We start from the raw sequence: 23009 nt of genomic DNA on the forward strand, positions 1-23009 counted from the left end.
CCGCTGCGTCCACGCGCGCCTGCTGTGGCCTCTTCTGTAAGTGGCACTACTCTATTTACTTCACCTGCCGGCCGGCCATCGTGCATGTAGTACATGTATGTGCGCACGCAAGCAAAGATGAGGTGATCGGTAGATGTTTAGAGTAGGTAAGGTAGGCTGTACTATCTCTGGTGGGGCGCCACTTATACTGTGCCAGCCTAAACCTACTTTCTTGGTAGCACAACTCATCCTGCCCACCTCTCCTCCTATTACCGTTGTCGACAATTGCGTCGTAAGTCAATGTGGTCGTGCCCTACTGAAAGCCGCGAATCCTATCAGAACCACGTTTCTAGTCTGGCGGAGCTTACTGTACAGGAGCCGACAACGTTCGGACGCCCGAGACGAGGTCTTGAAATGGGTGATATACGGAGTACTGTACACACATATGTGCAGTGGCAAGAGAGACCTCATGGCAGAAAGACCTATACCAATGTCTTCGAGTAGCCATACAAGCTATCTTACAAGTCCAATTGCATGACGACATGCCCAGTTTCGGCACCAAGCGATAGCTCACAAGAAACACGATCTACACTCCCTAAGAGCAGTATCACAACAGTGACCCATACAACACAAAGTAGCAGTGCACTCCCTCCCAAGATCTCCATTGTTTACTTGTCCAAAGAGCGACTTATTAAGAACCCCCAGTAGCACAGCAACGAGAGAACAACCCCACCGCAAGCGCAAGTGAGTACCCACAACGCAAGCGCACTGTTAGAACCACAAAACAAACCGCGGCATTGGCGTGATCGCAGCGGCTTTCTTGAGCGAACAACGGGAGTTTTGGCCGAATCACCTACCCTAGCCTACCCTACCCTACGCATTCTTGCTTTGGCTTACGTTGTCCATGCGGTGCGGCATGGTATTGCACAACCCGAACTGACATAATTGATGTGAGCTGATGTATGATAGACCAAGGTAACGCGAACGCGAGTTTTTTCCCTTCCTGTACTGTACCTTCCCCCAGGTTATGAATGAATGGCCGCTGTACTTCGGTGAATTCGGCATCTTTCCTCTTGGCATCCCATCCCCTTCCCCTTTGTGGAGCGTCTGCTGAGAGTGAGCTGAGCGAGGGGGCTTTCACTATTGAATCTTGGCATCCGTCTGTTCCTTCTTCTTGTGCCTTATCAGGAGACCAAGGTGTTCTGTTATGAGAGGAGCGTTGCTTGGGTGCGCAATGGAGTGGCTAGTGATTAAGACAGTGTGGTCTATATTTCTAGGTTGGTGGGGTATCAATGTATGACAGCTTCGTAGTGGAGCCTCTAGTAGCGGCTGCGGCTTGCAGTGCTGTGGTTTATGTCGTTTTGACGTGATAATGGCACTCGATAAATAGGTGATGAAATGCTCTTGTCATGAATATATTTACCAGAATATGATCTCTGTCTAGTAGTAGTTTTGTGGTATAGTAGTAAAAAGGGAATACGATCCCCGCGGGTATTTTGGCATGATAAGGAAAACAAAACTCCTCCTCGAAATCGCTCGACATTGTTTGTCGCCTCCTCTTATCTCTTTCTTCTTCCTCTTCCTCTTCTCACTCTCTATGGCAACAGACTTTAGGAAAACCAGCCCCCATTCTTGCGCCCCGTGCCATATGCATATCCCCCGACGCTGAATCAATCAGATTTGACAAAAGGGAAGTCCCTAGCGATGCTCTCAGTAATGGTCTGAGTACTTTTCCATGTTGTTGACTTTGGCGTACTTGCCGAACAGGCGGCTGTTCGCGCAAGCTTCTCTGAGAGGAGAAATACTTGCTGCCACCTGCCTCCGTGCCATGAATAATCCCATGATCGCAAGGAACACCGTGGCCATGGCACCGATGAGCAGAATCGCCGAGCCTCCTGTTTCGATATCTTGCTCCTCAGGGCCCTGTCCAGGCCGGGGCTCGACCGGGTCCAATTCGGCATAGTACTGCGCAGTGTTGTAGCCGCGATTGGGGCTTTGTAGCTCCGGATAAGTCTCGAGCAGACCAAAGTCCATCTCGTCGAGTTCGCCAGCGTGTTCGGCCTTTCCGCAGCCCCAGTCCGTGCAGTGTTCACGCAGACCTTGACTGGGAAGGAATGTCTTTGCGATAACGCTACGTTCGAGTGCTACACCCTCCACGTCTAACGCCTCTGCAAACGCCCAGCCCGTGACATTCATGTACCGCGCGACTGTCTCGAATCCGTCTTTCTTCGCGTTGCCCACAAGGGAAAACGGGCCAGCCGCGTTCCCTGAGGCGTAGAAGTTCCACGAGTCAACCTCGGTAGCCCCATTCCAGGATACGTAAAACACCATGCCAGAAGCATCATCTCCGGTGCGCGAGTAGGTCCACAACGCAGGCTTTGTTAGAGGCTGTCCAATCCAGGGGAATTTGTATGATCGGTAAATCATAACATTACTAGCGCGATGTGCGACCTTTGCATACATGACAGCTGATCCATCCGCCGTGTGTTCTGAGTAGTGTGCATGCTCTCCCCAGCCGATATGAACATTACCGTTGGGAAGAAGCTGGATGTTACCCTGCGATCCAGAAAGAAGCCCACCTTCCGGCTCAGGGGCATCATAGGCCTTGAATGCAGTGGCGGTCCTCGCGACGTGGTCAATAGTGATAAAGTATCCTCGGGAGTACTTATCAGTGATATTCACTCCGTTGCTGGCATTGTCGTAGAATGTCAAGGTGGTGTGGGTTCCATTCTCATTGAGCCAGCGAGCGTGGTGCTGAGACGAGAAGTTGAAGTTTGTCTGCTCAAAGGTTGGGTTTGCTCCACCGAGCTCCCACAAGACGCTGCCGTCCTTGCCGGAGAGCTTGTAAATAGCTGCCATGTGTCGTGCGGAGATCAGGTAGTCGCCCTCCTCGTTTTTGTCAATCGAGTTGATATGGAAATAATCCCAAGGCGTGTTCTCTGTGAGACCATCTCCGGAAGTATCAGTCGTTGCCGGCATGGTGTAGCCAAGACTTGGATCAAGATGGTCTGCACTCCTCCACTCGAAGACGACACGGCCGGTGTCTATCTCAATTTCTTGGAAAACACCCTCTACAATCCAACCTATGCCACCCTTGATTCGATATCTCGGGTTAGTGGTGAGATCGTACATGCGCGGTTGATAGACAGTCATGAGCGCAGTCTTGCTGTCTGAATATGGAGTAATTCTGAACTCATGCATATCACTGGAAGCTCCAGCGCCCGAAGCTTCCACTGTCTTGACAATGCGATAATGGTTGTCCATGATCACACCATGACCTCTGGCAAAGCCTTGGTGTTGTTCTCCTTGGAAGTAGCAAAGATGCTCCTCGCCTTTGTAGACACATGTATGCGGCGCATGTGCTGTTTTTGGTCCACTTGATCCGGCTCCCGACCAGACAAGATTTCCATAGTTGTCGTAGATGTATGGACCCGGATCCACATTTCGGTAAGGCGCGACAAAAATATAACCTGGCGCAACAAGTTCTGGCCGTAGTAAATCTATCTCAACGATCGGTGAATGTAAGTCCGGTCTCTGCAGCAAGGTACGGTCAGCTGGGTGGTTACCCATGGCGTCGTCTCGCCAAGAACTTGATGCTGGCTGCGTTCAAGGCAAGTCTATAGACATACCGACTTGAATTGATGTGTAGGACTTGTGTCATTATTAAGCTGGCCAGATGCTACCTGTAGCAGAAGCGCAGCTGACGATATTAATCCGAGGAATGAAGATCTTGCCATAGCGACAGTATTAAAGAAATGAATCACTAGGAAAACAATGGAAGCCGAGGTGCACTCTTGGCCTTCGAGACTGAAGCTTCGGTTGCTTATATGTATGCAATGCTATGTCGTGGATCAAGAGAGTTGTAGATTCGTATCCAACGATGAAGAAGAGAAGAAACAGCACAAGCAGACGGAAACCAAAAGGGGAGGGGGAAAGAAGGTCCAGCTTCTGCATCAAACCGTTTCCATATGTATCCGTTTTGTCGACCACAAGCGATCATGAATGATGAGTGGATGCTGCACAATAAGGTAAGTCAACGCCAAGGATAAGGGGTTTAATCTGATACACTACGCGGCCCCCCTTATGTTCGAGAAGGAGGCGGCGCCGGTGGCTGGTGGCGGGACTTCAAACATTTGATGCGCCCATCGCTACATACAAGTATTTTTGCATGATTCAAGGTCATTTAGGATAATGCGATTCTAGGGCGAGTGACCTACTAATGTGTCTTTGCTACTATGTATAAGGAGCACCTGACATCAGGATATACACACCATGTGCTCGTATCCGGGCTGCTCATGAACAACGACCGGACGAGGAGTAACACTGACAGGCGCAGATTTTCCCTGTACAGATGAAACAAACAACGAAGACATGCGGGGATTGATGCGGTTCGGAATACACGCGCGTTCTCTGCTTCTCTTTCGACATTGGATCGTCGAAGCATGGCCCTCGAGCACGGTCTGTGGATTTTGGTAATGACGAGTCATTGTCGAAATCGACCGGCGGCGCAAGTGTCAAAGCGGCGTGAGGCAGCGTACCTAGTCGTCGACCCTATAATCAACCCTTGATTGGTTCACCTTCTTGCCGACACCAGGGAAGACACTTTGACATGGAGTGGTAATATATGTGACTAGTCGCTTTGCAGATACCTTCTGCGACAGAACTATAGCTCTTGTGGATCAAATCAATTGATAGGTGCAGGCGAAGCAGAGCTGCGACAGACTGTGCTACTGTCCCGACGACCAACACCAAGGATCTCCACCGGAAAAGTGTATATCATCGCCATCTAGTATGAAAGCTCAGGCCTAATCTAGCCTTGCATATCACACGTCCCGCCTCCACTATCTCCGGGCGACAAGGCGTCAGTGCATGCTCATTGATGGTAAACAAACCCCGTGAGACGCTGTCCGTGGAGGGGCAGTGAAGCCGATCAGTATCGAATCAGTCGATAAAACATATCGAGCCCTCGCTATCACCCGCGTCATTGGCCGGCCACCACTCGAACCATCAATGAGCGATTACGTATGGTCCTAGAGATGACATGCTGTACTACGCGGTATCACTCTCAGCTGCCTAAGGAACCAGGCGGAAACTCCACTATTGTCGTCTTTCTCAGGCTGGTTGGCGGAGCAAAAGTCTACACCGCATAGAAGATCGCTGTCCCGGTGGCTGTAACCTGGTAAGCATCACTGGACAATGAGTATAACAAAAGCAGGCAGAGAGGGAGGCTGAAAGTGGAACCCATGCTGGTAGTCGATGGAATTACCGAAATCGGCATCCATAATGAAAAATGGATGAATGAGGAGTGACTGGGGAGGCTATTGCGACACGCGTCAGCGCACGCATCGACAGTTTTAGATAAGATGGGATTGGGAAAGGAATGATCTTGGGTGAGCATCAATGCGGGTGGCTGCATGTCATGTAATATTGGAGAGATTGGTACGGTAAGGTAAATTGACTACCATCTCAATGAGGGTGTTTCATTTCTGTCCTGCACTCCGCGGAGGGAAACCCTCGTCACCAGCAATATATCGCAGCACAGGACTTAGTCAAGCGGTGGGGATTTTTGGGGCTCCTGAAACACCGCTGTGCAATTCGCTTGATAGTCAAACCGTGTCTCATCCGCTGTATCACAGTATGCTGTTTGCTTGTAAGAGAAGTCCAATGCAGTATGATCGTCTGAACCAAGCCGGAACATCACAGATCAAGGAGAGAGAGTGTGGCGTGTGTGAGCAAGTATATGCAGTTTAGCGGAAAGATAAAGATAATAGATTTGTGTGGATCATAATGATTCCCCTAACAGGCGCATCGAAAGGGTGTGTGAGAAATATTAACACACAAGGCAGGTTTTGTTGCAGATAGTCTTGCTTCTTATACGTTGTACTTTTGAATGTGTGGATGATCGCGATGAGCGTGTTGGACTTTTCTTCATGTAACTGTTGAAGCAAACGATAGCCGTGCCGATGGAGCGAAGGCCTAAACAAAAAAGAGAAAACGCCTGAGGCCGGAACTATTTGACCTTGCGTGCGATAATGTAACCCGTATCCGAAGCCTTTAAACCCATTGATGAAAATCCCCAAGACGGCATTAGTGTTGCCTTTCCGGTGCTCGTTTACACTTTACCCAAAAACGCCACGTTCGCCGATTTAGACTCATCGTCCAGAGTCATCCCTTGACGCGCTCGATGAAAGTTGAAAATGAAATATGCAGTTGAAGAGTTGTTCAGGCGAGCAGGGAGCCCCTTGAGCCGATGAACCGGCGAATGGTCATGGCGGCCGAGAAGGCGGTGGCAGCGACTGAGCCACCGACCACAAGGCAGCGGAAGGCGACGTTCATCATCTGGGCGCGGTTGCGAGCGCGGCATCGGTCGACAAATCCATCGGTGTCGTTGGTTCGAGGGAATTTGACGCCCTCTGGAACAGGAACCTCGAGGAAGTCACATAGAGGCTTCCAGCCCTCGCCCATCTTGTATTCAAGCAATCTGTCCTTGGGAACCATTGCCCGGATCTCGTCGTAGTAATCAATGTACTTTTGCTTGCCGTTTTTCTCGAAATCACCACCAAAGAAGACGTCCCAGAACTCTGCAGTGACATGTCAGTTGCGCTCCAGATGGTAGACTTTGCGGTAAAACTCACTCTTGAGCATTGGTTGGTAGAGGCCAGCTCCCCAATCAAATTTGGCCACGGCCTTGAGCTCTGGGTCATTGGCGCGCCAATCGACAGTCTTCATGGTCGATGCGTGCCATGAATCAACGTCACGGCCAGTTACAAGGACCTTTGCCTCAGGGTAGGCTTCGATCAGTTCTTTGGCGAATGCAACGGCGGGCCAATCGCACACAGCCTGGCAGTGTCCGAGGAGTTGGTCCCATTGCTCGCGACCAAAAGTACCGACACCGTCGTACTTGGCAGCGAAAGCATCCTGCCACATTAGGCAGTCAGGGGGGTTTTCAACAGATGCAGACATCATGTGATAGCAGTCATCAAAGCCCAATTGCTTGAGGGCAGTGCGAAGGGCTGAACATCAAATCAGTACAAGGCAGCGGTGAGGCGGTTCCTCTAAACACATACAAGCAGTTCCAGTTCTTCCAAGACCGAGAGCAAGCACTCTCATGGGGACGGTTCGCACACACTTTCTGCGGTCAATGTCCGTGTCTGCAGTGAAGATGTCCGTGATGGGCTTGGGCGTGTAGGGCATGTTTGCGTAAGCCATTGTGAATGTTGTTTGTCTGGTTAGACGTAGTTGTAGATGTAGCGTATGAAAGTTGGAACAAGTAAACAAGCAAAGTCGGCTCGTATTAAAGTGGTATACAGTTCGGGCGGTAAAGAGTGGACAGCGGGACTAAGTTGAATTTAGACCAGCAAGGAAGGAGGTTGAGGAGAGATGTGGAGCAGTCTTGATCGACGGCAGGAAGAAAGTTGGGAAACAGAAAAAGAGTTGGCAGGGCAAGGAATGAAGGTCATGTACCAAACGAGAGTGATAGTCGACGGGAGACACTAGCTTTCTTGTACCCGGGAGTGGGACAGGCAAGACACAAAAAGTCGGTTATCCCTTTTTCTGTGAGGGGCCGATCTGACTGCGCAGTTGTTGATTGCAAGGCGAGTAAAGCTCCGCCCTCGCTCTGTTTTACACAGTACGGGGTATCTCATGTGTTCCCAAGCCCCTGTTACGGCGGTTTCAACTGTCGACCAGTGATGCGTCCGTTTCACTAACCCTGCGCATGCCCGTTGCGCGTCCTTTTTCTGGTGATCACACTTGGCACGACGAGCGTAATCTGGGCATGCGTAAAGTGGCGCCGCATCAGCATCATCGTCTTTTCTTTTCGATTGTGTGGCTGAAAGCAGGGACGTGTTCTCTGACGACTTGATATACTGCACTGTTGCAGATACAGCCCCCTCCATTCAATAGCGCATGTGTGTGTATTTGCCGCGTGGTGCAATACATTACTTATCGCATGGACAGTGCGAGGTGCGAATACAGGCATTCGTCATTTGGCGGTACAGGTACAAGTAAATATCGTTAAGGGTAAGGTAAGGGCAGGCTTGCGGTCAAACAGCTTGGCGCCCCATTCTTTGCCTTTTAGTTCAAGCCCGCCAGCGACGCCCTCTCATGGCAAACCGTTGGTCGTTGTCATTGCGATTGTTCCAACGTCAACCTCCCGAGCAACTGCATCTTCTTCGCAGGAGCCGTTTCGCTCTTTTTGGGTATGTAGAACACGCAGCAGCTTGATGTCTGTTGTATACGATATCGTATGTCGATATATCGGAGAATGATTGCACCACCTTGATGCCAATGCCAGATATGCTTTTCCGCGACGAGACATCACATCTCTTGCCCGGGCCCAGGACTATAGAGAACACGGTATCTATCAAGCCGCCCGCCTTGGCCTCGGTTATTGACTTGAAAGCTACCACACAGACTTCACTTTGTGAAATGACTGAAGACTGAGCCTGTTTTTCTTCCTACTGTACAGGAGACGGTGGGGAAATTGCAATACCCTACTACATAGCACATGGCTTGCGAAGAATAAAACCCACGCTCGGTCTGAACCTTGTTATCGCCGCGTATGTGGCTGATGTGGTGGTTTTTGTGCATAGAAGCGAAGCGATATCAACCGCTCGGCAGCCTGTTTAACGTGAGTGGAAGCCCCATTCACAAAACTCACATGTACTGTACAGTACTGCGGGACGGGAATGTTGTGGATCTTCGATATGTTTTCTCACTTTGATAACGGTCTCCTCGCTTTCACCACGGCTACGGTTTGGTCGGAAAGAAAGTCCATCGTTGCCGTCTCCTGTGCAGTACCGCGCGTTGCATGGAAATAACTGCTGCAAACGACAGTACTCTGCGCATGATTATCTCCGGCTTTTCCTGCACAGGAGCCCTGCGGTTGATGCATATATCCAGAACGATCACCTGCGCAAGTATCCAAGAGGCGCCGGACAAACTCGCCGAACCAATAGGGATGATTGTCCTGACGACTGCCCGTCTCGAGACTCTACAGTAGCAGAGAACACACACGTTCATCAAACTCTAATTTCTATGTCTTGAGCCAAATCCACAAGCCATGCCGTACAAGTGAAGTAGTGTGGGTAAGGTATTCTTTTTCTCGAATGAACCCCCTTGTCCGAGATCTGCCACGCGGGTGTGATCATCGGGGGCAAGAGCAAAACGGTGATTGACTTTCACCACTGCCGCTGCTTGCTGCAAAGTACCTTGAGCTTCGACAAGGGATATGCGGGACAGCCCTGAGATTCTGGAAAAGTTAAAAGTCGTGCCGCATTACCTTACTGTTCCTTTGCTTTACAGTACATATTATGGCCAGTCCACGTATTGTAATGACGAGTCTTGATGATGCGGCAAAATGAACAGACAATCGATATTGGACGGAATACAAGGTAGGTGGATCTATGCTTGGAAGAAACGCTTGTTTCGATTCTTCTCCACGTCTTGTATTGATTAAGGTAAGGTAGGGTTTCGGTATGTACTGCGTATTGTACTGTACCTTTCAAGATCTAGCATTTCAAGGTGTCTTATACACGTACCCCGGTTATATGCGAAATACTGTAGTCAAGGTGCTTTCCCATGCTCACACTTTAGCCAAGTCCATGTACATACATACATAGCACTTTAGCCAAGGTACATCACCATGCATGATCTATCTCAGCCGACAATAAATCAATGCCATCGCCCTGTCCCTCTGTTCTCTCAGGACGAGGTGGTCTGAGAGCATCTACCACCGTCAGCACTACACTATTCCCCATTCCCGTTCCTCTTCAGTATGTTCAAGGTATGACACCATGCTCTTGTCAGTTCAGGACTGCCTTGCCACGATTGCTCCATTGGATCAGGATGTCATGCTTAGGATATTACTCCCAAGGCTTCCCTTTCCTGGGGCCCATGCCTGGGTATACGACCGTTGGCGAACCTTTCATCGATACCAGTATCTAGTCGAAGAACACACCGCCTGAGATAATAGACGGTGCAGTGCGGTGCAGTGCGGTGCAATGAACAGCAGCGAGCTCTTATGACACTCACGACAAAAAAAAATCCCAATATATGTCACATATCATATACTCTCCAATAATCCCACCAGATAAAGCTTATTCTACCTCTCATATACCAACCAAACGTAACATAACATAATGGTATCAACTGTAATACACGTGCTACTGATGCAACCGAATAGATGAGGCTGTGTATAGTCAGAGATCATGCATCCACCATAGGCGTGTAGATGAACAAACTCCGGCGTCAGTGGTGGACTAGTATTTGTTGTATTCATGTTCATATCTTGTCTCCGCTTGATTATGCAAGAAGTAAAGAGAGAGGAAGTCCAGCGATGGAGACGAGCAGACGCCCATTAGATATAACCAGGAAACAAAGCCGAAAATTGGAATAATGTTCGTATATCATATTCAAATCAGTACCCATGATCCCTCATAGCTCTCTAGAGCCAAGTCAAAAACAGAACTCCCTTCTCGCTAATTCTCAACCCCTCATGTTCCATGCTCGCATCATTGCAGATATGAATGTCTCTCTCGAGCAACACATCTCATGTCAAACATTCGATTAAGCCAGAGCGCCCATGGGATCCCAAGCAGGCAAGACCTTGGCCTTTTGCTTGAGGACATTGTTGACCTCATCGCTGACGACTGTGGGGTCGACGACAGCTTGGTAGCAGAACTAGAAAGGGTAAGAAAACGATTGTCAGCTCTGATGTCCTTCAAAGAGTTCACGGGTCACAAGAGATAGTGGGGCAAGAGCATAGTGGAGCAAAAAGGAAAGGAAGGGGAACAAAGGAGCAAATAAACGAAAACGAAAGATAAAACTCGTCTCACCTCGTCCATCCATCGGTCAGACATGACAAAGTAGCCCTCGGTACCCGCAGTCTCGCTCCACGAGTTCTCCACTCTCCACCTGACGGGCTTACCGCTGGCATCAAGATGAACTGCAGTAAGGACCATGGCATGGGTCATGGCGCTCTCGCCCGTCATCAACCTCTGGGCTTTAGACATGCCCAGCTTGACGTTGAATCCCAACTCATAGTCCACAAGATCAATATCCATGACGCCCTTTTGAGAGTCGCTGAATTTACCCACGTCACTGCCAAAGAAAATAGGAAATCCTTTCTTCAGCATGGAGATGCAGGCAGACTTGAGGACGTCTTTGTGGACATTGACATAAGTTATGGGACGCCCGCCCCAGACATTTCCGAGTCTATCTACAGTGAGGAGGCGGTTGTACTCGTTCCGGGGGTCATTGACCAGACTGTAGAGAGTGTGAACGTCGGTGCCGCCGCATGCACGCAGGCCATGAGTGTCGTGAAGACTACTCGCGAACTCCAGAGGTGTCATAGTGAGCGTCTCGAAGCTATGCTTCTTATCGTAGTACTCCCATGTGAAGCGGTCGTTTGCTGACGGAGGTGGGCCAAGAGTCAGCGTCAGAATACGAATGATCTCTTGCATCATGTGCTCCTTGGCGGCAGCGATCGACGTGGCAGCAGTGCTGGAGCCAGAAGTCTTGAGAGCACGAAGGCGAAGAGCATCTTCACGCAATTTGGTCGTCAGCAGACTGTCCATGCCCGACGAATTCATGGCGTTCCACGAGTCAGGGTATAGCGACTGTGGCACGAGGCCGTACTTGGCGACGAGGTTTGAAATCATATCCCACTGGCCACCGTCATTCACCGGCGCAGACATGAGCTGCGACACGAGTCTGCTGTCGACAGGCTCATCCGCCGTCTCGAGGATCGACTCGAGGAAGAAGTTTGCCTTTTCCACCTTGTCCCAGAAGAACAAGTAGCTCTGGCTCAATTGGAACTTGTCCAAGCCATACTTTCTCATGATAGCGACGCGGAAGACATTGGTCGAGGCAAAGATCCAGCAGCGGCCGGAGGAGCGCTGGTTGGTCACGGGCGAGCCTTCGAAGGGGATGGCGACATTGAACGTCTGGGCATCTTTGAGGATCGCCGACGACTTCTCTAGCACTTTGGCTGGGCTGTTGGTCGAGAGGGCGCATAGAGCGAGTCGGTTCTTGGGGTCGGACAGGACCGTCTTGATGTATGATTCACTCTTGGAGACAGACATGCCCGATCCGCCGTTGGTGACTTTGTCTTTTCCGTTAGCAAATGCATTCGAGCAGAGAGAACAACGGGAAAACTCACCACTCTCGGCACATTCAGAGATTCTGAAGGCATCAGACTTTTCCTGTACCTCACTAGACACGTCGCTCGATCGGGCAACGTAAGATTGTCTCTGTTGCTGTTGCTGTTGGTGGCGCTGCTGAACAGCCGCCGCTCGAGGCACCGATTCGGAAACACCCATGACTAGATACCTTGTTCTTTTGCAGTTGATCACTGAATCGAACAAATTGACTAGGGAATCAAGAACTCACAGACCTCGATGAGACGAGGTTGACAGGCTGAGCAAGGCAAGGTGGATTAATCTATGAGAGGGAAAAGCAGCACCCCCGAGATTTAGTTAGAGAAAGCACAGTCACACTACCTCCAGTATCACAAAGCTGCAAGGTAGAGCTCAAAAGGTAGAGTGAGATCAGAAAAGAGAACTTTGAATGGCAGAAGAGCTAGGGTAAGGTGAGGTATCAAGAAGATGGATAAGGTAGACAAGCAAGTAGCTAGCTGCCCGTTTAGTATCCCATTGAGCCCACCTTGATGGTGCGGTACCCAAATCGTACCATGTTTCTTGGCAGACATCGAATCCCGAGCATTGACCACTTAGATCTCCGAGGGAGGGGTTTGTCTTATCAGTTCGGACCCCTCCTTCGCCCGGCGATTATGCCATCGGCGAGCGCGTGCAGCCCGGTGACTGTTGGATAAGGTATAGTACAGTATCAGAAAAAAGGCAGGTGATCAGATAGGACTGATAGTGTGAGGCGGTCATCTGACGGACGGTACAAGGTATGTTTCTCCGGCCTGGTCTGGGTACTTGACCTACCTGATGCGGGTGGTAAACAATATACACTCATCCGACAGGCATTGTCGTCAGATCATGGTCGCATGTCAGCAGCTGCGTTGTGCGAGTCTGTGACCTTGATGGCTCGGAGAGTCTCGCATGATACAGAAAAGATGAATCGGATGTTCCTATATAAATGTTGATTATTCTTCAAGAAGGGACCCCCTGACAACCAACACTCGACTGTGTGCTGTGTGTAAACTGCAAAACAAGATAGCTCGACCATTGATGCCCGTGAGAAAAAATGCAGCCTTCCGTGAACACATGGTCGAGATATTTAAGAAGTAAGGATTCCCTCTGTCCCGCAGGTAAAACGCCTAGTGTGCACCACGCAAGTGATAAGAAAAGATTTCATGATGATGCGCCTTGTCTCAAACGTACGACAGCCCAACTAATCCCAAGCGCTTTCCTGTGAGTCCCTGACGCACTTGCGGACCTTCTTCTTGAACTCCTTGGGATCCTCTCTCCAGAGCTTGCCCGCTTCGATGTTGGCAGGCGACTCGTCGTTCGGTGATGACAGCATCGAGATGACTGAGAGGAGGATCGTCTCCGGGGTCTGCACTGGTGACCAGCGCTCTGCGGCAGACTCGTAACCGTACTTGTCCTCCTCGGGCGGGTGCAGAATGGAAATGCACACGTCGCCGGACGGGTAGATGTTGGGGTGGAAGATGGGAGTGACAAACTTCATCTTTGGCGGCATGAGAGGGTATTCAGAGGGGAAGGTGAGCCTTGATCGGAAGCAACCACCGCCTGTTTTGTTTCATATATCAGCATGTATTCCTTCTTGTTATCCTCAACCCACAAGAAACAAAGGAAAGAGGAAACGAACCGAAAAGACCACCGCTCTCATCATCCAACATGAGCATGACCTCCCACTCAAAGACGTTGTTGTTGACCAGCCCACAGCTGATGCCCGGGATATCCTTGTCCGTCTGCATTTGCTTGTATTGCCTGCTCAACAGCAGCGCTGCGGAAGAAGACGCCATGATGTTTTGTTGTTCCTATGATGTGTACTGTTTTCTGGCGTGGTGGCGGTGGATCGTGTCGAAGACAAGAGACAGGCGCTGCGAGACTGACGGCGGAGACTACTGTGGTTCCCTTGGTGAATGTCTTGAAGCCAGATGGGGATGGGCCGCTCCGTGGGATGAGGTGTGATAGTGTGTTGTATGGGAAGAGATGGCGGTGGGGGAGTGTTTCTGTAGCAGAGACAAGAACAACTAGCAGTAGCGGCGGCGGCGGCGAGACCCTGAAACTAGAACGACACGTTCTGCCTTGTACGAGATCTTTTCAAGATTTGATGGATAATGACCAGGGATTTTCCAAACAAGTCCAGCTAGACAAGAAAAGATTGAACAATTAGGTTGCTTGGAGGGTTGACGAAACTCGGACTCGGACTTTTGGACTTTTGGACTTTGTGACAAGGTGCAGTGCAGTTAGTGTAAGGAAGGTACAGGTACGGTGGGTAGGGTACCTTATCCAAGCACGTCCCTCCGTGAGGTGTCTACAGGTGTCTAACCGTCGAAACCCAATGACGACGGAAGAGGGCCGTCACCCCTCCGTGTCACCCCTCCTCCTCCTCCTCCTCCTCCTCCTCCTCCTCCTCTCTCTCTCTTTTTTGGCTGTATCTCGGGGTTGTAGCTTTTGACAACCGGATCTGAGACCCGGTTTCAGTCCCGTCTTTGTCTGTTTCCTATACTGGCTGAAAAGACAACTCTCCTCAGCTGTACAAAAGAATAATTGACAAGGTACAGTACCATGGTCAAGCCGATGTTTCTCCTAAACACCTAAGGTATGTATCACAGTAATAAGATCGGGAAGCTTGAGGTGATTCAATGGCCGGGCGCACAGACTCGGTAAGAGGTACTCTACGCTGGTTCCCCTCGTTCGGGGGGGACCCTGTCTACCAATCCATAAATCGGTCATGTAACACTCCATAGTTTCTTCTTCTTCTTCACTACTGAATTCATGGTCTAGATCTTCACAGCATATAGGAAAGCCTAGTGACGGTTCATACGAGGCAAGTATTGGTAGCTTGATCAAGATGGAAACAATAATTAGACTGATAGAATGGAGATTGTGAAGCTATTGAGGTACACTATACCCCGTCCATCAATCGTTTCGCAAGGTACAACAAGTCCGACCACATCATGATCGTGAACAACGAGAGTCCTCAAGACTATACAACCCAACAAAACGCCAAAAACACCATCGTTTTGAAATCAATCGTCTTCGTCTTTCTCAAGCAGGCCTGACTTTTTCCAACTTCTCTGCCCGCTCCGCTCGTGCCAACATGTCCTGCACCTTCTTCTTCTTCGCATTCATCTCCTCCTTCCAGACGATATCTTCGACGATGCCCGCAATCCACAGTGACTCGATGTTACCTTGCAGTTCGCGAGCGTAGACCTTGTCACTGCCGTGTCGCCCTTTGCTGTCCTTGCCCGCGTAGCGTAGCGCCTCGTCGTCTCCCCACTGGCGGCCTGTGTGCTCCTCCGTACGCCGACGCTCGGCCGGAGGCAACAGCAGAGACATGAAGCTGTCGACGACATGCGCATATCTAGGTGTCCAAGTGAAAGATTGATCGAGCTCGTTCTTCCGAGTCTTGCCCACCAGGTCCTGGAGATCCGCTGGTAGATGGCCAGATGCGGGGATGATCGATGAGCTACCGCTTCTCGAACGTGCCGAGTTGAGCATCCGGTGGAGTGTTCGCACATGTTGATAAGTGAATGGGTGGACATGAGGCAGAAGACCATATTTTCTGCGTAATCGCAAAACATGGTCCGGCACACTTGTGCCAACACTTGGACCAGAAACCATTTTCGAGCTTATCGCAGCCTCGGAGGGATCGCGTTCGAGGGAAGGTGAGACTACTATGGTTGGCTTGGAATCCACATATGGCGGCGGTACAGTGACTGCATCCCACAACGAGTCGGTTAGACGAGAGACAAAGCCTCCCTTGCGGACTCGAGACTTCCCTTGCGCTGCATCCTCGTGCTTCTCCGTATCGGGGTCCTTACTGTCGGTCGAAGACGCATTGTCGAAAAGAGGAGGGTACTTCTTCTTGAGCGAGATCAGCATGGATCGGCCATGATCATCGTGTTCGTTTTGCACAAGACCAGATTCATGTGCGGAAGAGTCGTTGAAGTTAACCCGAATCTTGGTAGGAGAATCATGATTGAGCTCCTCAACGTAGCTCCGGGAGACATCCGTCTCTGAACATCTCGAAGACATTTGCGTGAGGTCTATGGCGTTGCTAGAATGACCGCCGACCATCTGTTGTGTGAATTCCTCTTGTAATTGTCTGGCATCTGACGCCAAACTCGAAGAAGTGACGTTCACCCGACTTTGGTCGCTTTCGGCTAGTGGCGATAATGCTGTTTGCTGTGCTAACGAAGTCCACTCTTTGGACTGGTCCCGGGTAGACCCAGGCGGTGTCGCTCTGAGCTTGCTGCTTTTCAACAGACTCTGCTTCAACGGCGATGTCATGAGTGCAGAGTCGCTTTGCGGATTTCTTCGAATGCCTCCCATCTTGGTCGATGGTCTCGCTTTCCTCTGGGGGCTGGAACCTGAAGTCGTGTTGACGAATGAGCTCCGGCTGTAAGGGCTCTCATCAGCTCGAGGGCTGGACTCTGTACTGCGGGCACCGGTGAGCGGCATCACAGTTCGGGCGCGTCGAGGTCTAGGAGGTCTTCCATAGACTGCCGGGAGATTGTTCTGCCAGAACACGCCCGTATCTTCATCGTCGTCGGATGAGACACTGTCATCCTTGCTGCAAACTGTACTGAGCTTTCTGTTGTCTTCGACACGTGCTCCTTTTCCTGTCTCACTGGACGATGGAGTCATGACACCGTCCTGTATCTGTTCATCCTCGGTGATTGGCGGAGTCATGATACCACTAGCGTTAGTTGTCGCGCTGACCTTACGATTGGCCAAGTCCTCTGGCTCAGGTGAATCGCTGTAGTGGAATGATGTATCAGGGTTGCGACGCCATGTACGTGGGAGCTTACTCCTTCGTGGTTTGATTGGAAGGTCATCTCGCAAGATAGGTGGCGTGTGATCGTCATCGTTCTCATTCAAGCGGCTTGCTTCCTCCTGCCAGATATCCTTGGACGCTTCATCTTCCTCCGTAGACTTCTCGACCTGACTTGTCTCTGGCCGCGAGACATCTACATTGTTGCCGCATTGTTCACTAGTAAGTTGATCAGTTTCGCCATGGCTTTCCGACCTGGCTGCACCGTTCGAGATGGGATCTTCTTGAGACTGGGTGGTAGCCTGGCGTAGAGGAGACTTTGTCGCAATGATCGGTCTACTGGCGGCGGTCGCAGTCCAGCTCATGGCATCATATCCGAGGTAGGGGCTCGCGAGAGTTGTTCTCTCAGTCTTGTTAGGTATGCTTGGGTACAAGACTTGCTCTGCAGCAGGCTGAGGGAATGAGTTTGGCAGTGGCTGCGAGCGCGTCGACAACGCTTGCTCTTCGGGAGTAGGCAGGCGATGGGTAGTGGCAGGGGCCGCAGCGTCACTCTGTCTCCTTGCTGGACTGTGAAACGGTGAAGAGAAAGTTGGTACCGGTGCTGCAAAGTGCGGCGCTCCCTGAACACCTAAGCCAAAGTTCGGTCGACTGTCGAGTTGAGGAGTAGCCAAAGTCTGTCCAGCGTACAGACTCTCACGTAGTTGGCGCCGGGTGCCCGCGCTGAAGCCGGAGAAAATCGCATTCATAGTAATAGGGTCGTTGTTGAAATCACTGAGAACGTCTTGAAGAGCTCTGCCAGATTTTCTAGCGCTTTCTTGGAGCGGAGTCTCGATCTTTTCGTGCTGGACCGATGGTGGTGCAGGAGCTGCAGGATACTTTGGTGGCGAATCGGACGGTAAGGGAGTCCGACGATAGGCAGGTGGAATTGTCGGTGGTGATGATGGCATGAAAGATACATCGGCAGACTTATTGGCCAACATCTGCTTCCGTGAAGGAGCGGAGAGCATCGCTGGAGAGAGCTGATCGTTCACCCGGGTGTTGCTGGACAGAGAGTCGACTGAGATCATACTGAATTCTTCACTCTCGAGGACGGTAGCCTCACCTGGATCTTGCGCGCCGCCGATGGCTGCCCCGTCGTCATGGAACTCCTCTCGCGGACAGTCGAGAGGAGGTTGACTAATCGCGCGCGAATGCGTTGGAAGATCTGACGCATTCGAGATTGGTTGCGAAGCGCGCTTCACATGGACACGGTTGGCCGTCTGATCACGCTTGGGCTCAATTACTTTTGCAGTCATCTCGGTATGACTTTCGGCTTCAATATCGGACAAGGAATAATCGTCTACCGGGTCATCGGGGATTTCGATCAGGTCATGGGTCTGCACGGAGTTCTTTCTGCGTGAAGCTGGCGTAGCCGAGTCGATGCGGTCTTCCTTCGCAGGGCTAGACACGGAACGTCTAGTGCGTCTGGCAGCCCTTTTCACAGGTGAGGAGTTCTCTGCTTGCTTCGACAGAGCTCTAGACGTCCTGACAACATTGCGATTGATCTGTGGTGAAGGAGGTTCTGCTTGAACTGTGACTTTAATGCGCCACGGCTGTCCATCATCGTTCTCGTGACCTTCCAGATATACGGACTTGGAAGGCGATGAGATGTTGACAGAGCGCGGCGACAATGGGCCTTTGCCGTGGCGTCTCTGTATGCGTCTCACCGGTGAAGAGTCCATTGGAAGAGCAAGAGGATCAGGAGACGAGCCGACGCTCATGGTAGACACGAAAGATTGGGTCAATGGCAATGGACAATGGCCGGGTTCCAAGTTTTAGGGCAGGGCCGAGTTGTACAACGTCTATCACGGGGTTGTGGGAGAGTTTGACTTGGAATCGTCGGGCGCGAAGTTGCATAAACAATAAACTCTTGGGTTTGCTGACGCGCACGCTCACAAGCAGGGACACAATGACGTAGGCGAGGCACGTCTCTGCGAGCAAGAGCACGAGCACGAGCACTTTCGTAGAACAGGTTGGTGCAATGATCGTGTTCAGATCATGGTGAATCGAGAGTGAATAGTTTTCACAAATATAAAGGTAACGATGAGCTATGCGTGAATGGTTTACAGAGTACAAAATTAACAACACAAAAAGGGGATCAAATCTGGGTCGAATCATGAAGGCGCGCCGTTCCGTGTTCTTTTTCTTTACTGGAACAGTACAAGTCAGTGGAGAACTGCATCTGTGAACTGCGGGTAAGCACAGCAGTACCGCGTACCGCACCTTCCCTCATTTGTGCTTCTTGCCCTTCGCAACAGCCGATGATCAACCGAAGGCATCAGCAACTCGACATTTGGGTTTATCGATAGTCGTCACATACGAAGTGATGGGTAGAAGTCAAGAACATTACATTCGATTCCCCAACGACTCGTCTATTGAGATTGACATGCAATGGAGCAGCATTGCACGACTGAGCTCTGGTGACATGTCATGACCTGGACTACGAGGAAAAGCCATGGGTATTCATGGGTACGTTTTCCACGGTGGCGCAAAATGCAGAAGAAAGACATGCTAATTGCGCCTACAGCATTTATGATGAAATCGGTGATGGCCGTCGAGTCGCTGTGTCGAAGCTATCATCAGAGATATACATCGCCAGAAATCGACCGTTCAGATTAGCCATAGATATCAGCATATGGCTCTTTCAAATTCAGTCAGGAAAGGGCGGGACCAATCCCGCCCTTAGGACATTCTACTACCGCCTGTTGCGGTTGCTTCAGCTCAACATTCACCCATTATTTGTGTTCGATGGTCCGAACAAGCCCAAAATGAAGCGTAACAAGAGGGTCGGCGGTCCCGGTATCAAAGTCTCCAGCATCCCCGAGTTCCTGGCAAAACAGTTGCTGAAGAACTTTGGCTTCCCCATGCATCATGCCCCTGGAGAAGCGGAGGCGGAGTGCGCTTCATTGCAACAGCAAGGGATTGTTGACGCTGTGTTAAGTGAGGACGTTGACACCTTGATGTTTGGAAGTGGCATGACACTGCGCAAGTGGAAACCGGAGCAAGGAAAGACTGGCAAGGAACCAACCCACGTCACTGTTCACGATGCCAAGACGACCAAGGATGTCAGCGGTCTTGACAGGGAAGGCATGGTACTGGTTGCCATGATGAGCGGCGGTGATTATATTCCTGAAGGCATCCCTGGTTGTGGTCCCAAATTAGCCTGCGAGGCTGCCAGAGCTGGCTTTGGTGTCGACTTGTGCAAACTTAAGAAGTCCGATAAGGAAGGCATCAGGGAGTGGAGAGAGAGACTGAGATATGAGATCAGGACGAACGAGAGCAAGTTCTTCAAGCAGAAGCGTACGGCACTCACCATTCCTGACGATTTTCCGAATATGGAAGTGCTCGGCTATTACACACATCCTGCCATCTCGGGTCCGGAGAAGTTACAAAAGCTGAAAGACACTCTAAAGTGGGATGCGCAAATTGATTTTCCGAGCCTTCGTGAATTTGCAAAGGATGCGTTTGACTGGAGATGCATCGGAGGCGCAAAGCACTTCATCCGCAAACTTGCCCCGGCAATTCTCATGCGCGAGTTAAGAATACAGGGCGAATCCACCGACCAGACATCAGATGATCTCGAAGCTCAAGAAGCGAATGAGACAAGACTGATCAATTCGATCCATGGTAAACGGAATCATTCTTCGACAGATGGCGAACTTGAATTTCGCGTGAGTTTCGTGCCAATCAAGCTCATCAACATTGATTTGAGCATTGAGGACCTCGACGAGGAGTTACCAGTAGACGAAGATCTGGACTCTGATAGTGAGCCCTCGCCATCACAAGTCGACCCCAACGAAGATGTTGACGGCTGCCCTGCATCGCCCAAGAAGAAGCGTGGTCCGATGACATATGACCCCAACGTTCCTATCAAGGAGTGGTTACTTGCGACGTTTGTGAAGATTGGTGCTCCACTAAAGGTCCAGGACTACGAAGCTCAATTCAATGATCCAAAGAAGTTCGCTACCAGGAATGCGTCGAAGACGTCGAAACCGCGCAAGAAAGCCTCGGACGCAGGAGCAAAAGGCGGTATGGCCCGGGGAGCTTTGGACAGATTTGCTGTGACAAGAAAGCCAAACATGGACCGCGAGCAGCACGAGAAGCCATCTTGTGCGGTCGCCGAGGTTGATCTCTCGGAAATAGCTGCACCACAACGTAGAACGCGAACTGCGAAGGGACCAGGATCCAAGCCTGACATACGGGACTATAGCAAAGTAACCAAGTCTCGGGCTACACGTATGGATCCTGAGAAGACTTGTCACTTTGATGAAATTGATCTCTCGGCAATCAACAATCTGGCTCGAGAGCGCTCAGAGATAAGTGCTGCTCGCGAGAGCTCATTAGAGAAATCTAGAACCGCAGCGACAGTGCAACAGGGTTCTGAAAATATCACGCAGCCGATCAAGCGAACGGCAAAACGCCAATCACCGGACGCTGCTCCTCCGTGTTCGAAGCGCAGGGCGTCGCCCCCTAGAGGAGCCAAGAATCAACCAGAGATTATCGAGCTGTTGTCGTCCCCTGTTGCTGAGCGGTCAGTACATGCTACCACACCGCCGCCACAGACGGTGCTTATCAATGCTGCTGTGCCAAATGACCAGCTACTGTATTTCGCATCGCCTTTACCAGATACGGTAACCAAAAGACGCAAAAAGTCACCTTTCAGGCGATATCGCACAGCACCATTGTCCGGAGTTGAAGATGACGACAATGGCCCTTACTCGCCCTTGACAGGACCCGCTGAGGTGACATCAATCGCGCCTATCCACCACGACACAGTAGAAGCCATGGACTTAGCAAGTCCATCGCGGGCCTACGCCGTCTCCACGCCTGAGAGTCCTAGCAGTCTCCCCAGTCCAAGCATGTTCCGCAAACCACAGCCACATCCAACAGAACCCACGTCTAATGTCGTGTCAGCTTCTGAAACCCGAGGAGGTGTGAGCGGAATCGGTACTAAACCTCCAAACACCATAACAGAGTGGATAAGAAGGAGCCAAAGTATGACTCCGGGCAGATCTCGCTTTGTAGACCGCCTGACAAGCACACAACCAGATGCTGTGGAGGACACGACGAAGGTCATAGACATCATGCCATCATCGATGCCTACTCCTCCATTGTGGGATGATAATGAAAAGCGTGACATTGAACTCGATGAGACGGACGTCTTGCTCTCTCATGAAGCAGCATCGACAGTGCGACAGACTATTCATCACGATGATGAAGACAGCCAAGACACTGCTCCACTTGTGTCGGTTGGGTCACTACTTCCAGCGACGAGATACCTACGGGATAAAAACGCAAGCATCTCGCCCACAAAGAAGCCAGAATCACGCGTCACAGTTCTGTCCGCCGCACCCCTCGATCTCTCTGGACCATCGACAAAGTTCCTTGTTCCCAATGACTCAATACAAACGACCAAAGCCAAGACGAAAAAGAAAAAGTACGTCCAACCGCGCGGATCCCTTCCCGGCGCATGGAAGTACGTCGACGAAGTCGATCTCAGCGGGTCAGAAGGACTCGAGCAACAACCTCGAAGGGATCAGAAAGGCGATGGAGAAGGATCGAGGTCATATCGCAAAGCTTTCAGGATGAGTGAAGTCGAGATGGTTGATCTGACGGGTGATTGAGATGCTCTCGCTCGCTGCTCATAAGGGTGTCACATCTTCATTCCCTATTACTTCATATTTTCATGTCTGTTTTTCTGTTCGATTCTATGCTTTCTTCTCTGTCTGCTTGAACTATACCCCAATTATGCCAGGTTCTGTTTCCTTTTTTTTTATGTAGTACTTATGTTCGAAGATGGAATAGATACACTACTGTACAGACATGTACCCAAAGAGTGTCTCTGAACTTCGAATGAAGCGCGCAAAAGATGAGACGTATCAGTAAACGTGAGATCAATCTGCCATTCTCTATGGGCCCTCTGCTTATCACCTTTTCGGCTAAGACCTGGTTGTGTGTGTAATCGAGAAGGTCTGCGTCGAATGTCTCCCTGGGGCTATAGGTATGTGGTGCAACGAGAGCTGGTGATGAATCACTGCTTATGCGTTCTTACT

General features: G+C 50.7%; 5 protein-coding genes across 5 annotated transcripts; 1 reads left to right on the forward strand and 4 right to left on the reverse strand.

The window, feature by feature from the left end:
* Window positions 1-1649: 1649 nt before the first annotated feature.
* AAFC00_004338 (uncharacterized protein) lies at window positions 1650-3716 on the reverse strand (the record flags this gene model as incomplete). Its single annotated transcript, XM_069343968.1, has 3 exons — window positions 1650-1677; window positions 1736-3513; window positions 3609-3716. The coding sequence occupies 3 exons, from the start codon at window positions 3714-3716 to the stop codon at window positions 1650-1652; spliced, it is 1914 nt and encodes a 637-aa protein (XP_069202521.1).
* A 2485-nt stretch (window positions 3717-6201) lies between these two features.
* On the reverse strand, window positions 6202-7188 carry AAFC00_004339 (uncharacterized protein; the record flags this gene model as incomplete). The annotated part of the gene is made up of 3 exons (XM_069343969.1): window positions 6202-6560; window positions 6615-6992; window positions 7047-7188. 3 exons carry the CDS (start codon window positions 7186-7188, stop codon window positions 6202-6204), a joined length of 879 nt encoding a protein of 292 aa, XP_069202522.1.
* Window positions 7189-10548: 3360 nt separating this feature from the next.
* On the reverse strand, window positions 10549-12302 carry AAFC00_004340 (uncharacterized protein; the record flags this gene model as incomplete). Its single annotated transcript, XM_069343970.1, has 3 exons — window positions 10549-10662; window positions 10818-12085; window positions 12143-12302. The coding sequence occupies 3 exons, from the start codon at window positions 12300-12302 to the stop codon at window positions 10549-10551; spliced, it is 1542 nt and encodes a 513-aa protein (XP_069202523.1).
* A 1039-nt stretch (window positions 12303-13341) lies between these two features.
* Window positions 13342-13936, reverse strand: AAFC00_004341 (uncharacterized protein; the record flags this gene model as incomplete). Its single annotated transcript, XM_069343971.1, has 2 exons — window positions 13342-13700; window positions 13780-13936. The coding sequence occupies 2 exons, from the start codon at window positions 13934-13936 to the stop codon at window positions 13342-13344; spliced, it is 516 nt and encodes a 171-aa protein (XP_069202524.1).
* Window positions 13937-19411: 5475 nt separating this feature from the next.
* On the forward strand, window positions 19412-22580 carry AAFC00_004342 (uncharacterized protein; the record flags this gene model as incomplete). Its single annotated transcript, XM_069343973.1, has 2 exons — window positions 19412-19425; window positions 19484-22580. The coding sequence occupies 2 exons, from the start codon at window positions 19412-19414 to the stop codon at window positions 22578-22580; spliced, it is 3111 nt and encodes a 1036-aa protein (XP_069202525.1).
* Between the last annotated feature and the right edge of the window lie 429 nt (window positions 22581-23009).

This window comes from Neodothiora populina, assembly GCF_041146345.1.
Source record: "Neodothiora populina strain CPC 39397 chromosome Unknown canker_contig_17, whole genome shotgun sequence".
Lineage (NCBI taxonomy): Eukaryota > Fungi > Ascomycota > Dothideomycetes > Dothideales > Dothioraceae > Neodothiora > Neodothiora populina.